Source organism: Prionailurus viverrinus, chromosome D4 (genome assembly GCF_022837055.1).
Source record: "Prionailurus viverrinus isolate Anna chromosome D4, UM_Priviv_1.0, whole genome shotgun sequence".
Lineage (NCBI taxonomy): Eukaryota > Metazoa > Chordata > Mammalia > Carnivora > Felidae > Prionailurus > Prionailurus viverrinus.
Window position 1 is genome coordinate 44,522,933 of NC_062573.1, and position 14,366 is coordinate 44,537,298.

The 14,366-nt window shown below is 38.2% G+C and overlaps 1 protein-coding gene across 3 annotated transcripts in view; it reads right to left on the minus strand.

Annotated features, from left to right (window-relative positions):
• ADAMTSL1 (ADAMTS like 1) overlaps positions 1 to 14,366 on the minus strand; it is an 888,150-nt gene that overhangs the window by 199,108 nt on the left and 674,676 nt on the right. For 2 of the 3 annotated variants that reach the window (XM_047830979.1, XM_047830981.1), the window contains 4 exons: positions 10,956 to 11,006; positions 6,229 to 6,433; positions 4,858 to 5,005; positions 2,049 to 2,133 (listed from right to left, as the gene is read on the minus strand). In XM_047830979.1, coding sequence (XP_047686935.1) covers positions 2,049 to 2,133; positions 4,858 to 5,005; positions 6,229 to 6,433; positions 10,956 to 11,006 — 489 coding nt within the window. The remainder of the gene's footprint in view (positions 1 to 2,048; positions 2,134 to 4,857; positions 5,006 to 6,228; positions 6,434 to 10,955; positions 11,007 to 14,366) is intronic. The other variant, XM_047830980.1, reaches the window with a different exon arrangement.

Below are 14,366 nucleotides of genomic sequence, written 5' to 3' on the forward strand. Positions count from 1 at the left end.
TTATATTACTTAACTTCGGTTATAATGCAGTACTGTATATAGGATTATGCTTTAGACCAAATGACAAAATATGATGTACAGGCGAGCAGTTTATTTAAGTAGAATAGTACATGTCTGGTTTTAAACGTATCTCACCTAAGAATGGACATACGGAGTGGCATCTTTCTGTGTCTTAAATAGGACCTTAGTGGATAAAGAGTTAATCCCCCTCTAAAATAAATTGCTTACTTCCTCTCCAGCAGCACGAAGGCCTGTCCGGCCAGGTCCTGGCAGGAGAGGAACAGAAAGTTTTAAGCCTTCATATATCCACGTAAAGGTTGCACTGTGATCTTTAAACATCGCCTTTTCTCCAAAGTTCTGCAATGGTTAAAAAAGTCACTTCTCAAAGAAGTGGAAAAAGGTGCTGCAGTGGGGCCTCTGGGTGGCTCAGTCAGTTAAGCGTCTGTCTCCGCCTCAGGTCCTGATCTCTCAGTTCGTGAGTTCAAGCCCAGCATCAGGCTCTCTGCTGCAGCGTGAGGCCTGCTTCAGATCCTCTGTCTCCCTCTCTCTGCCCCTCCCCTGCTTTCTCTCTTGCTCTCTCTCTCTCTCAAAAATAAATAAACATTAAAAAAAAGGTGCTAGTAGTAACTTTATAGTACAAAGGTAATTTATATTTTGCTTACTGTCCTTTAAAGTATGAAATGTATTGTGTAATGTGAAACCACGTGACTGAAAAACAAATTTCATTTCTTTACAAATCAACTTTGGTTGTACCAATCTGTATTTTGAAAGTCTTCTTCAATTCTTTGCTGTTTAGGGTGTGATTCAGGAACACAATTCATGGTCTGGCACACCATATCAGATTTAGGTTTGAACGGGATGAATCTGAGAAAATTCTAAATTGCTTTCGGATACATAGATTACAGTGCTGATTTATTTCTCTGGTAAAATTTACTTTATTTTTTAAGAGTTTATTTAGTAATTTTGAGAGAGAAAGAAAGAGAGAGAGGGAGGGGCAGAAAGAGGGAGAGAGAGAATCCCAAGTCGGCTCTGCACTGGCAGCACAGCACCTGATGCTGGGCTCGAACTCATGAACCATGAGATCTGGTCTGATCTGAAACCAAGAGTCAGATGCTTAACCGACCGAACCACTCAGGTGTTCCTCTCTGGTAAAATTTAAACTGTATGTTGAATTTGAAAACCCTTCATATCCTACATGCTATACTGTGAGCTCCTGGGCGGTGGGTAACATGTCTTATGCACAGAGCCTAGGGTTTATATGAAATAAATTAATCGAGAAAATCATCACTCTGAGAAAGTGCTTTGATCATAAATGAAATACATCACTAAAGTGCTTTCCCTTATTTTAAAAAATGATGCAGCAGACATACCTAGTGCTTTCTAGTACAACCAACATATAACTTTAATCAACCCGTCAATCGGTCAGTCAATGTTTGTCTTTCTTATTGTTTCCTCTTCTGAAACATCTAAAAACTCTTTGCCTGGTGGTCTTGCAAATTTCATGGCCTTGATAAAACTGGGCAGGTAAGGAACCATGATCAAGTTGGGCAAAGACTGGTATCCATGTGATCCCGATCACAGCAAGATAGGGAAAAGAAAAGCTAATATACTTCTTTTGTCCTCAAATATATTTTACCTATGCTTTACCTTTTGTGAGTGGCTATATTGCACAGCTGGGGTATAAGAAATGTGAAAAGCTGCCCAGACTTTCACATCCAATCTATGTTACATCATCAGAGGCAGCCTGGGCCTTCTCACCTTTAGCCTCTTGGAAAAGAGGAGGTCAGATTTTGGAGAAGAGGATGGGCACTACCCCTTCATTTCCTTCAAAATTGAAAAGTATTTAGAGAGCAATCATGCAATCTTATGTTTTGAGACACGCTTTGAAACTGATAAATCTCCAATGTGACAGCCCAAAGGCTCATTTCAACCCTTGGTGAGAGGGTGACAGCTGGCTCAGAACCCAAGGAAGCCACAATCAATGAGACCCCTCTTTCTTTAAACCAATCAGCTTCAAAAGCAAAACACCTTGTGGTTTTAACACTTACGAGGGCTCTTCTGACACGGCAGCTCCTTCTTCTAGCTCTTGAGCTTGCTTGTACCATGGCAGCTTGGCCTCTACCGGAAGTTTCTCTGAGAATTAAGTGCATGCACATAAGAGAGAAGAGGTTAGAACCATTTTGGAATTTTAGGGAGCTTCCTTTATGTCTTCACCAGTTCCTGATTTTGCACTACCTAGAAACTATATGGGTAGCTGCAAATAATAAGTTTTTTGGTAAATTTCTGCTACTGATGATGGTTATATGAAGAAAAGAGAATATTTTTAAATGTTTAGTATTACTAGTCTTTGTGCATATATGCTTCCCTCTCATTATGCTGAAGAGCAAAGGAAAAGTCTTTTAATCATGAAAGTCGTAACTCTAGGAACGCTGGCTCAGTATGTGTATGAAGAGTCATCAAAGTATCTTTTCACTATTTCCTGTCAAAAAGATAGAGTGATATTTATTTTTTAAGGCAAACACAAAGTACAATAAATTATACTGCAATACTTTAATAAATCCTGACCTGTTTCTCCTTTTCCTTTTGGCAAAGTGTGATCTATGCCATGTTGTCAAAAACAAACAAAAATGCCACTCTGAAATTCACAAAACATTGCCTTCCATATCTGACTCATTCAGCACCACCCTAACGCTCACTGACAACTGGAATATGAGTAACTTAGGGTCCACAACCCATAATTGGACTGTTTTACCTATTTATCTTACATTGGCCATACAATTCAGGACAAGCTTCCTAACTACTTCGTGGGCAGGGGGAAAAAACGTGAAGGAGAAAAAGAAAGAGGGAGGTCATAACTGCTCCTACAGAAGTCACTGCCAAGATTCCCATTCTGACATATTTATTAGGATCGTTTATAGGCATACTTGCCTTTATAGTATGAGCCAGTGAAGCTCTATCACCATTTTATGACATATAATTGTAAAGATGAAAGAAATATGTCTCTATATGCATACACCACAGAATTATACAGCATTTTCATGATGTTTAGAGAGCCAGACTCACTACTTAGTTGTGAAAATCCAGATTTTATTCTTGATAGTTAACCACAAACTGCTTTTCTCTGAAGTGGCTTGGTAAAGATAGAGCTAACAAATAATTGACTATTTTAAGTGGGGGGGGGCATCACATCTGGTGCTCTATGTGCAGCGATTGTTTATAGTCAGAAATCAAAGTGCAAAGAGAAATATGAAGCTGCTGAGGCCAGAAGGATGTGCTATCATTTAGACACGCTAACAGGGTACCTGTGCAGACGTCCTTTTACAACTAGCTCACCTCTCCAACTAAGTGGCGCAGTCAGTGACTCCTTATCTGACAGTGTGAGCCATTGCTCTGTTGCAGTAAGGGAGCATTAAGCTTGGTAATATTAGCAGGCCTACAATACTTTATTGTCTATTTGAAGTGGATCCCGTAAGATGTACCGGGGGCCTCTTCCTCCCGTATTTAAGGATGCTGATGATAGTCAGGAGTTGAAGATAACATTTAGGACAAACTTGCTATATTCCAGGCAGTGAGCTAAGCACCCTGTTTGCACTATATCTCCTTGAATACATCATCTCTGAGGTAGTTACTATTATTAGTCCCATTTTACAGATGAAGAAACTGAGGTTTAGAGAGAGATGTAGTTATTAAAGTGAATCAGGATTTCTGGTATTTTGGGTTTGTTTATTTCCATTATATCATTTAGATTTCATGATGCCATTCACCCCCAACAAGGGCAACCTACAGATAGCAGAATAAAGAGCTACGCTGTGGCTGATTTTCAGAGAAATGTAATCTTTAGAGAAATAAATTCAGAAGCAAATGGGAATCACATTTATTTTTTAAATTTTTAAAAATGTTTTAGTTTTGAGACAGAGAGAGACAGAGCATGAGCAGGGGAGGGGCAGAAAGAGAGGGAGACACAGAATCTGAAGCAGGCTCCAGGCTCCCAGCTGTCAGCACAGAGCCCGATGCGGGGCTCAAACTTGTCAACTGCGAGATCATGACCTGAGCCGAAGCTGGGCACTCAACCAACTGAGCCACCCTGGCTCCCGGGAACCATATTTAATATCAATAATAGGAGGTAGTTTATCACAAGGAGTTCTTTACTTCTGAATTGGTTTGTGACTTTGGCATTTTCTCTTTCCTTGACTCGTCAATATCAGCAAAGAGGTCAGATTAGTGGGCATGCTAATCTGAGAGACCCTGTATAATTACAATAAATCTTGCTCGCTAAGTAGAACTTTTTACAAAATTGCTTTTTATAAATTACATGTAGTATCTGTTGAATTCTGATTTATTCCGTATTTCCATTTTAAGTTAAGATTGTGGCTTCTGGTCTCATATTAATGTTTTAATTCTCAGTATAATAAGCAACACCTTTCTGTTTCATCAGTATGTTTCTTCAGTATGAAGCTTCCCAATGTATTTCACGCTTAGCAAAGGAGACACTTTCGGATTCACTGCATTGTTTTCAACAGCAAGACATGTGGATAGTAAATCACTTATACATTTCTCCAATGTCTCTATAGTATCTCCCTCTAAGCAGATATATCTGCTACTTTTCAGCAATGGCCTTCAAACAGCTTTATGATCCAGGAGAGAATTATGTAAATAAGTAGTACTTAAACAACAATTTGCAATCAAAATTATTTGAAAGATTTTTTAGAAAGAGTTAAGTCCATTTAGTAGAGTCTAAGCTACACAATATGGTTTCCAAGAACCTTGGGATCCTTAAAAATTTTCCAAGGAGTTTCAAACAGTCCCTGAATGCACATAACAATGAAAAGGCTGGTAAGCGAGCACCTGTGGAGTTACCTTTGGGTTTATAGCAGGGAGTGGGTATGATGCATTCCTCTTTTATGTGGGGCTTGGTTTTGGGGCTACAACCTCCTGTGTGCATTCCACGATGGTCGATGCAGAGGACCACCCGATACCTGAGGCCCTGGCCGCATGTCACCGTGCACTGGAAGGAGAAGGCAAGACAGAGGAGACTCATAGCAAAGCCTTGTTCACTTTGCCTCATCTCTCACCTGAGACTTTAAAGGGCTGCTTTTATATAAGGACTCCTGGTGGATTTGTACCATTTCTTACCATTCATGGAATCTTTGTTATTTTTGGCTACTTAGGGTGAAGGTGGCTGAAAATTAAATCACTTTCAATTCTTAGATTTAGATGAGTTAGGTAGCATTCCTGAAAGCACCCACTGTGTGCCGAGTCCCAAACCAAGTAGTGAAAAGAAGGAGAAAAGAAACTGTAGCGTGTGCTCAATTTTGATTGCTAACACTGCATTTCAATTTTATTGAGTCATTTTGCTAGCTCCCACATGGACATTGACATTTTTTTGAACAGCCATCATAGTTGACACGTATTATTGCAGCATGGCTGATCCAATTGATTATATGACACAGTCAAAACTGTTCAAGGGAGTTGATTCAACAGCCAGATGTAGATGGCACCTCCAGTGGTTCCAGACACCTGGGAGCAAGTCTAGACAGAGAGAAATGTCCAAGCTCTGATCCTGCTGCCACAAAGCCACGTAGTGAAGTGAAGTGCCATCTGTGTGGCTGAGGGCACAGTGGCTTATCTCCTCATCTTTCTATCTCTTTTGCTATTTCAAACCTTTGCATTAGCAGCCATGAAACCTCAAGTAATGTTTTATTTAGCTGCTGCAACAGTTTCCCCAATGTTCTAGAATGTTCTGGTTTTAATTATCCTACTTCATCCCCATTCTTATTATTTTGCCATTTCCATTTCATCTTTCTTTTCAATGAATAATACACATAATTTTAATTTAAATCCACTCAGACCCTTTTTGGATATAGACAAAGCACAAGAAATACAAAATAAAACCAAACTGTGGTCTACTGAGCTCTATCATCCGAGCAGCTTCTAGAGACTCAGGATCAGTCACTTGGCCTCAGCTGCTCTTGACAGACATTTGCCTCTCCTTGCCACTTGAGGGAACGTTATGAGCGACAGAGGCTTCTGGAAGTAACTTGAAGAAGCTATACATATTTACTCATTTACTTTTGGCTGTGCTAGATTTGGGGCGTGCCTACATCAGGGTGGGCTTCTAGACACCTCAAGAGAAGTGGGGAGCTGCACAGGGTAGCTGGTGGGGTCATGACGATGAGAGGGAAGAGTGGACTTACTCTCCTAATGAACAAAGAAAGAGGGCACAGTTACCGGAGACCACTCCTGTGCCAGCCATTTAGGACAGTCAAAAATGTTGCAGGGCTGCACGATGGGCATCTTAGGGGTGTACATGCATTTCCACTCTTCCACTGAGGTGACATGCCCCTGGATGTCCTCCTCCACACAGGAAACTGCCCGGCTCTGGATGCCCCCCCCACACGAGGAGGAGCACGCGGTCCACGGGGTGGCCTCCCACCTACAGAAGCAAGGGGAGTCATCAGGGCAGACATGCACATTGCCGAACCTCCTCAGTGACCTTTCCGACCAACCCCGTTCCCAGTGCCTACTGGGGCAATCAGGTTCTGAGAGGCTATGGTCAAGAGGACTGAGAGCCATCTAATGCCTAAAATCTGATGAGTAAGAGAGAAGGATTCAATGTTGGCAACAGTGCTTTGTAAACCTTGAAGCTCTACATAATGTAAGAAATACTGTTTGGAGAGCTGTCCACAGGGATATCTGTGCTGTCTCTAACCTACTCTAACGGGGGCTATTCAGTCCTTCTCCTTGTAGTTCAAATATATATTCTGTGTATAATATTTATATTATTTTATATTTTATAAATATATATTCTGCATATATATACTGTTATATATTTTACCATTTATATATATATATATATATATATATATATATATATATATATATTTACTAAATCCCATTTAAATATCTTCGTTAAGACCAAAACTGGTTACTCAATTAACAGGAATAATTTGCACCTGGGCTGATACTTTCTATTTTCGATGCAATACTTTCTTACTTAGCTTCTGGATACTTGTGTACGAGAAGCTCATGAAAGATCAAGGCAAACCAAAGACACTCCGTCCCTTGCTTCTACAATCATCAGCTTTGGGACTACATGGATTCAGCACAATTCCGATGTTCAAGCTATGCCATCAATACACTAAGGAGCAAAGGTGATAATGTAATCTTGTTTCCTAACTGTTGAGGGATACTGGCAGTTAGCATTCCCCTAATAAATAACTCTTGGAATTGTGAAGAGGTTTTGTTTTGTTTGGAAGGCTGATGGCACTGGAATCTAAAGATACAGTTTAGTAAGGGAGAAAAGAACAATATTATCAATAACATTTAAGAGAATTCCATTGCTTTTTAGATCTCTGCATAGCTCTGCTGCATTTGGGACTGGATGCAGAGAGAGATCTTTGCCCCATTTACAGAATATAGAATTTTGAAAACTGGAAACATTGGGACCAAGCTTGTCTTTCTTACATATATTCTGCTTGTTGATGAGGATTGCTAAGGAATTTTAAGATTTCCCTTAGAGTTATGAGAGATATAGTTTTAATGAGAGAAAAACAAAATGTCATCAAGTTGATCTACTTGAAAAGTTAAATTTAAAAACACTGCACAAGCATACCATGGAGACATCAATTATTTTATAAGTAGGATTCATGCATATTGGGAACCTGAATGCTCTTCTGTATGAGCCTGGATAATGTATGTTTCCCAGTTAACAGAATTTTCCTCCACATTTTCTTTGCACTGTTTGAGTCTAGGAAACAACTGTTATCTCTATTGCCAACAGCCTAAACATGCTGCCAAGTACAATATTTTCCTATGCATATTTCCCCAGGAGACACAAAAGCAAATGCTATTATGGGGAAACTGAGGCCCTCTGTTTAGCCCTTAGGAGACTTTCTGGTCCCTTTCAAGAAAATGAAGCAGCTCTGTAGAGGGTCTCTCTTCTAAAAGGGTAAGACCAATTCTCATTTATCCATGTAAATCTCTGGAGAGCTTCCCTCTGGATATGGATAACAGGCCTGATTCAGAATGAAATTAGGCTGAATATATAAGTACATATTCACATTACATTTGATCTGACAGTGAAGCGGGAATATGTTTTTGAATGTACATTTAATCTCTTAGAACATTAAGATTCCATAAAAAGAGCACACTTTCTAATTGGTACTCTAACGTCCCTAACCTTGACCCTTCTAAAGTGAGAGTGATTAATTTCTGTCTCAACATTTGGACCTGACCCATAGTGTAAGTTCATAAACAGTAATAAGTATCCTTTTCAATGCCAGTGATCACAGAAAGACAAATGATGCTAATATTATTCTAAGAATTTATAGTATGGGTCCACCATATGACTATAGTTCTATATAATGAAAAATTGTTGTGTGAATCCTGACATAATAATAGGGTTATGTGGAATTTCAAGGCAAAACATGTCTGAGTGCTTTAAAGAAAGTATAATAAAAGCTGAAAGAAGATATCAGTTAGAATATCTTTAAACAGGGACCAGTAAGTACTTGGGGAAAAAAAAAGCATATCCAAGAATCTCGTCCTGGAAGAATACTAAATGGGTTCACATATCACATATTTTAATTCCGATGGCTTTTAATTTTTTAAATATATAGTGTGTTTAAGAAATTCTCAAAATTCAGAGTGATGTGGAAAACATATATATATATATATTAATTATGAATTAAAGATAATTCATCAGACTACATTCTTACATTACATTTAGGTATGTGTTTCAGTCAAAGACTGAAGGCAAGAAAAAAAATCGGAAGACTCAGTAACTGTGCCTTGTATCTACACTTGTGGACTAAAGCCCATTTAAATAATTTCAATAAGGAAAGCCTTCTGCCTTGATCAGAATGTAGCTGCCACCTGAGAATCATTTTTGAGCCTTAGTTCTCAACTTTGGGTTTTTTTTTTGAGACTCAATACTTCTTATAAGAACATATTTGTAGAAATTGCTTCCATTTACTAAGACTTTATCAACTAAGCAGAATATCTAACTTTAGAAATAGCTCAGTAACAGAAGTGCAAGAAATATAGTGTTTATTTGATAATTATCCTTTCTCATTGTGATGCATGGATAGGCCAGTGTGGACACAGGATGGCATTAAGGAGGCTCATTTCAATCTGTCATTGAGAATACTGGGCTTCTAGCATTTGCGGGGAAATTAAAGTATATAAGAAACGAAGTTTAACCTAAGACAGGCATTAGTTATACCAGAGAAATATAAACAAGAGAGATCATAGACATGAAAGAAATGTAGGAGTGCCATTACAAGAAAAACATAACCTTGATGTTGCTCACTCCTGACACCAACTTTGCTTTTATCGTAAAATATTTGGTCTTCACACAAACAAATACGTGTGTCCTATTTTAGAGATACAGAAACTGAAGTCAAATGAAATCTTGGATCAGTAAAATTAATCTCTTTATATTTTCACTCCACTTTTTTCCCCAAGAAGCATTTACTATATTACTTCGGTTCTGGATCAAACCAGCAAAATGATATAATCATTTATATAGCATTTATATAGTCATTTATATAGCATTTTATAGTCATTTATCAGCTTTATCAATATAGTCATAGAAAAGCGGGAGTGTAGCTGACTAACGAGGTAACCCCTTAGTGGAAGAGCTTAAAAAAACCCAAACAGCTATATAGAGTACAAATCCAATGTCCCTCTCTACATACAACCGTTAGGATGGTGAAAATCAAGTTCTCTGCCAGGCACTGGAAGTATTTAAGTAGAGGCTGGATGACAGCTTTCACTGGTATATATGTATTTTATAAATATATGTATATCCATATACCCATGTGGGAATACATATTCACTAAATACCCATATACACATATTTGTATAAATACATATGTTTACAAATGTTGGCTATATGGGTGTGGTTGCAGGGAAGGAATGGGACTGGGAAGCATCTCTGGGGAGCTGAACTAAATGACCTCAAGAGCCCCTATTTGGATTCCATTTCATTAAGTATTTGGAGATTTTCAATCAAACTTTGTTTTATTTTATAGTTCAGAATTGTTTTCTGGGCTTTCATTAGTTTGAGATTGAGAAAACTACTCGCGATTAGATTTAAACTCTGGGTTCTAACTAGCAGCTGGTGCCCTGGAGTCCAAGTGAGCAAAGAGAATAGAGCAAAGGCCTCTCTTAGCTCAGGGGTCACTTCAAGCACGATTCTAATTTCTTCTGTCTGGGGAGCTGTTTCCAATGTGGCAGACCATACACTCAGTAGCTAGTATATTTTTCAGCTTCTCCCGTTTTCTTATGAATATATTAATAAAGAACAAGTTCTCTTAAAACTTCTTCAGTCACTTTCATTATTTTTTCTAGTTAAAAAATATATTGTACTTTCAAAAAGAAACACAGCCCGTGGAATTTTATGTTTTAGAAAAAAAAATGTCCCCTAAATGTTCTGAACAATAAAGATAGGAAAACATCACCTTTTTGTACACAACTATAATTTCTTTGGAACAAAAAAGAGGATATTTAAAGCCCTTATGTAGAGTAATAGCACATCTGGAATCCCACATTTGTGGTACTGTGATAATACTTCAGGCAGTGTTTGCTTAACAGTTAGCAATAGCACTTTAATGACTGGGGTCCTTTTGCAGGGAAACAAAAGAGGACAAAGGGAGTGAAAGAAAGACACAACATAACCCATACACTCTTTCTAATAAGAGTGAATTACTGTGTCCACCTCAATGTAATAGGATCCTATCTTAAAAAAAAATTTTTTTTTTTTGAATGACAAGCTCACAGTCCGAGCAACCCAGTATTATTCAGAAGCAGAGCTCAGGATGGATTGCGAACTATACTGTCTACCATCTCACTTTTACAGAAAAAAAACCCACAAAATCTATATCTACATAGATATATAAAAGAAGCAGAGGCTGATTTACTAATTCTAGCATCAGGATGGTTGATTTACGTACCGAGGAAGGGGATGGTAGAGGTCATAAGGCATGATCTGCTTGTATCCGTCACTGTTAGGAACAATAATGCCAACCCTCTGAGTAGAAGGTACACACAATAAAATAAACACTAAATGATTACATTATACAAATTTTGTTAGACAAATGCAAAACAACATTAGTAAATTGTCTCTGCAAACAACACTAAAACAATTCAGTATCTTTATGCTGGCACGTGTTTGAGGATGGGGCAAGTTCTTTGCAAGGGCACCGTTTACTATAATTAGTTCTCTGATCCAAGCAGGAAATACCACTGGAAAGGGTGGTGGCAAGAAAACTTGGCACCTCATCATTAACTGTGACACAATAAGCTTATAAATGTTCTTTAATCCCCCAAATTATACATCCTATGAGGTCATTATTATCATTATTAATGTTACTTCCAGATGCTCACCAAGCAATTATAGTTACTGTCTCACTCCTGATGAAAGAGAGAGCTATGTATAAGAGTATGTACCTGGGAATCGACAATACTCTGTAATGTTTATTAAAATAGGTTTTTTCTCTCAGCATATCTAAAGATTTTAATGAATTATCTTGGAAAGCAGTGAACTAGTGAATACAGTGGGCAGCTACCAACAAAAGCAAGTTTCCTACAGAAACAAAGGAAGAGCAGTTAAAATGAGATAAGAAATAGGAAAGATCTTTTTTTGTGTTCTATAAAAATGTGATATTGTGTTAACTGCTATTACAGTCATGGTTGTGATGGTCATGACTGTTGTTAGTATATCTAGTGTCATGGGAAACATGTGAGATTCAGAGATAGAGCCAAAGGAGCCATAAGAAATGACATTATAGGCTATATGGCTAATGGATTCACAAGAAATGATATTATAGGCTGTGTGGAAGTCCCTAGAGGCCTTATGGACTCTAATAAACTACACTAAACTACCTCACTGATTTCAACTAAAGCTTCCCATTGGCAAGACTTTCTTGCAGAATCCCCTGGTTTGTGGAAGATTTATGATTAATTGGTGTTAGATAAAAGGGCTAGTATAACAGACCCTCTATCAAGAGTGGGAGGCATAGAGAGCTCAGTACACAGCTATCACCCCAGGACAAAACATGGCAAGGCATGAGCAGAAGACACTTATTCGACAACAGACAAATGATAGGAAGTCTCTCTTTTGAATACTGAAGGAACTCATGTATTCTCTATGTATCCCTGGGATAGATGGATGGGTATATATTTATATATCCATATTCAATATAAATGTTGATATTTATATTTAAATAAGTTAAAGCTTATGTTTTAATCTCATTCTCTGATTAGGACGACATGATATGTTCATTTTAGAGGGCTAGCAAGTCTAAGCTTTTGGATAAAATGGGTGAGCTCGGTATACTATGGATCACAAAGATGAAAAATAGCACTGCCTGGAGATCATCATAAATAAGGAGGAAAGGGGGAGTGATAAAGGTAGTTTCTGAAGAAATTACTGAGAGGTAAGAGGATACATGAGAGAAATTAAATCTAAAAGAACATGGGAAACAAAGCTATAAAAGATAGATTTCTATTTCCAGAAAAGACAACCATTGGTGTACTAGTTTACTTGTTTATCTTATGTGACTAAATTTTCTATCTTTATTTGTATAACTAAAGTTTTTGTACTCATTTGTAGGATTAAATTTTCATGGTGTATGGATGTGCACTGCTCTACAGTAACAATATTCGTGAAGATGGATGCTGCATTTGAGGAAGGAAAAAATACCTTGGCTCTAACAGAAAAATGGAATGAGTGCTAAGATTAAACTTTTCTCCCTGTTTTTCTAAGTTAGAGAAACTTCCTATTCTTTTCTGCCTTCTTCTGACAGACAATTGGATGGGAAAGACTAATCGTCTCTTTCTCTCTTTTATTATAATCATGTTGATCTCTTTCCAATAGTTCTTATGTCTAGTCATTGAGGAAATTTTATTTCTAAAAGAGCTATCTTTTAAAGAATTCCAAACTTCCAAAGTTCTAATAACTCTGGATACGCATCTAATAGTAGTTAATTAAGAAATTATTATTATTATTTTTTTAATTTTTTTTTCAACGTTTATTTTATTTTGGGGACAGAGAGAGACAGAGCATGAACGGGGGAGGGGCAGAGAGAGAGGGAGACACAGAATTGGAAACAGGCTCCAGGCTCTGAGCCATCAGCCCAGAGCCCGATGCGGGGCTCGAACTCACGGACCGTGAGATCGTGACCTGGCTGAAGTCGGTCGCTTAATTAAGTCAGGCGCTCCAATTAAGAAATTATTGAAATAGACTTTGCAGTTATATTTGAGCTAACCCTAGTATCTTTACTCATGCCTATAGCACCTTCTAAGTGCAAAGATGCAGTTCGTTGCCTTCTCTTCCAAAAAAGTTTATAGCTATGGTTTGTTATCCTCAATATTACAATGAATTGCTGCAGATGTCTGCCAATTGATTTATCAGCTGATGATATTTAAAATGGAGGCAGTGATACTGAAGAAAACAGGCTAGAAGAGAAGAAGGGGGAAGAAAAGGGGGTGTGTATAGAATTCAAGATGTTGGGCTTTGCTTTGGACTGATTTAGAAATTGTGTTTTTGTTTGAACAAGGAGCTCTAAACCTGGATTCAGCAAAACTATAGCTATATTTGTCTTTCTATGGCACGGGTCATGGTGAAGACTCATAAAATCACTCTATGGCACCTGTGAAAACAGAAAGATATCAAAACAATGGTGCTCTGTCCAGTCTTGCTAATGCATGTTCATGTGCATGGGCTCTGCTCTCTCTAGGGGTTCATGTCATGGCCCTGGCCTTTCACCACACTGTCACAGAAGGGTAGGCACTGTGGCCTAGATGTAACTTCCTATTGCTTACCTATTGCTTAGGACATTTGGTCTTTTTCTTAGGCAAAGTGTACATATTGAAGAATGACAAAAAAGGATGCCATTTTGGGATTTTAAAAAGCTCTTGCTACGTTTAGGGCTTGGGGTGTGTGTGTGTGTGTGTGTGTGTGTGTGTGTGTGTGTGTGTTTGTGCATGTGTGTTTGTATTCAGACATGTATCTGAATATGTGGGGAGTGGTGAAGGAGGCAAAAATAATTTTAAAACATTATCAGAAAGGGAAGCTGTAAAAAGCAGTCTGTTTTTGGGTAAAAGCACTCATTCTCCATTGCCTTAACTATTCTGATCACTCGTGCACTTCTTACACCCAGCAGTTACCTGACTCTATCACTCCCTGACATCAGGGGTCATGGGGGGAAATGAGAAGATGAGGATAATGTCATTCTGGACTCATGTAGTGTAAGAGGGAAAAAGCCATGGTACCTCATCCTCTCAAAGTACACACCTTGAGGAACTGTTCCATGATAGGAGAATGCCTCAATTTTAAGACAGGCTCATGTAATAAAAATATT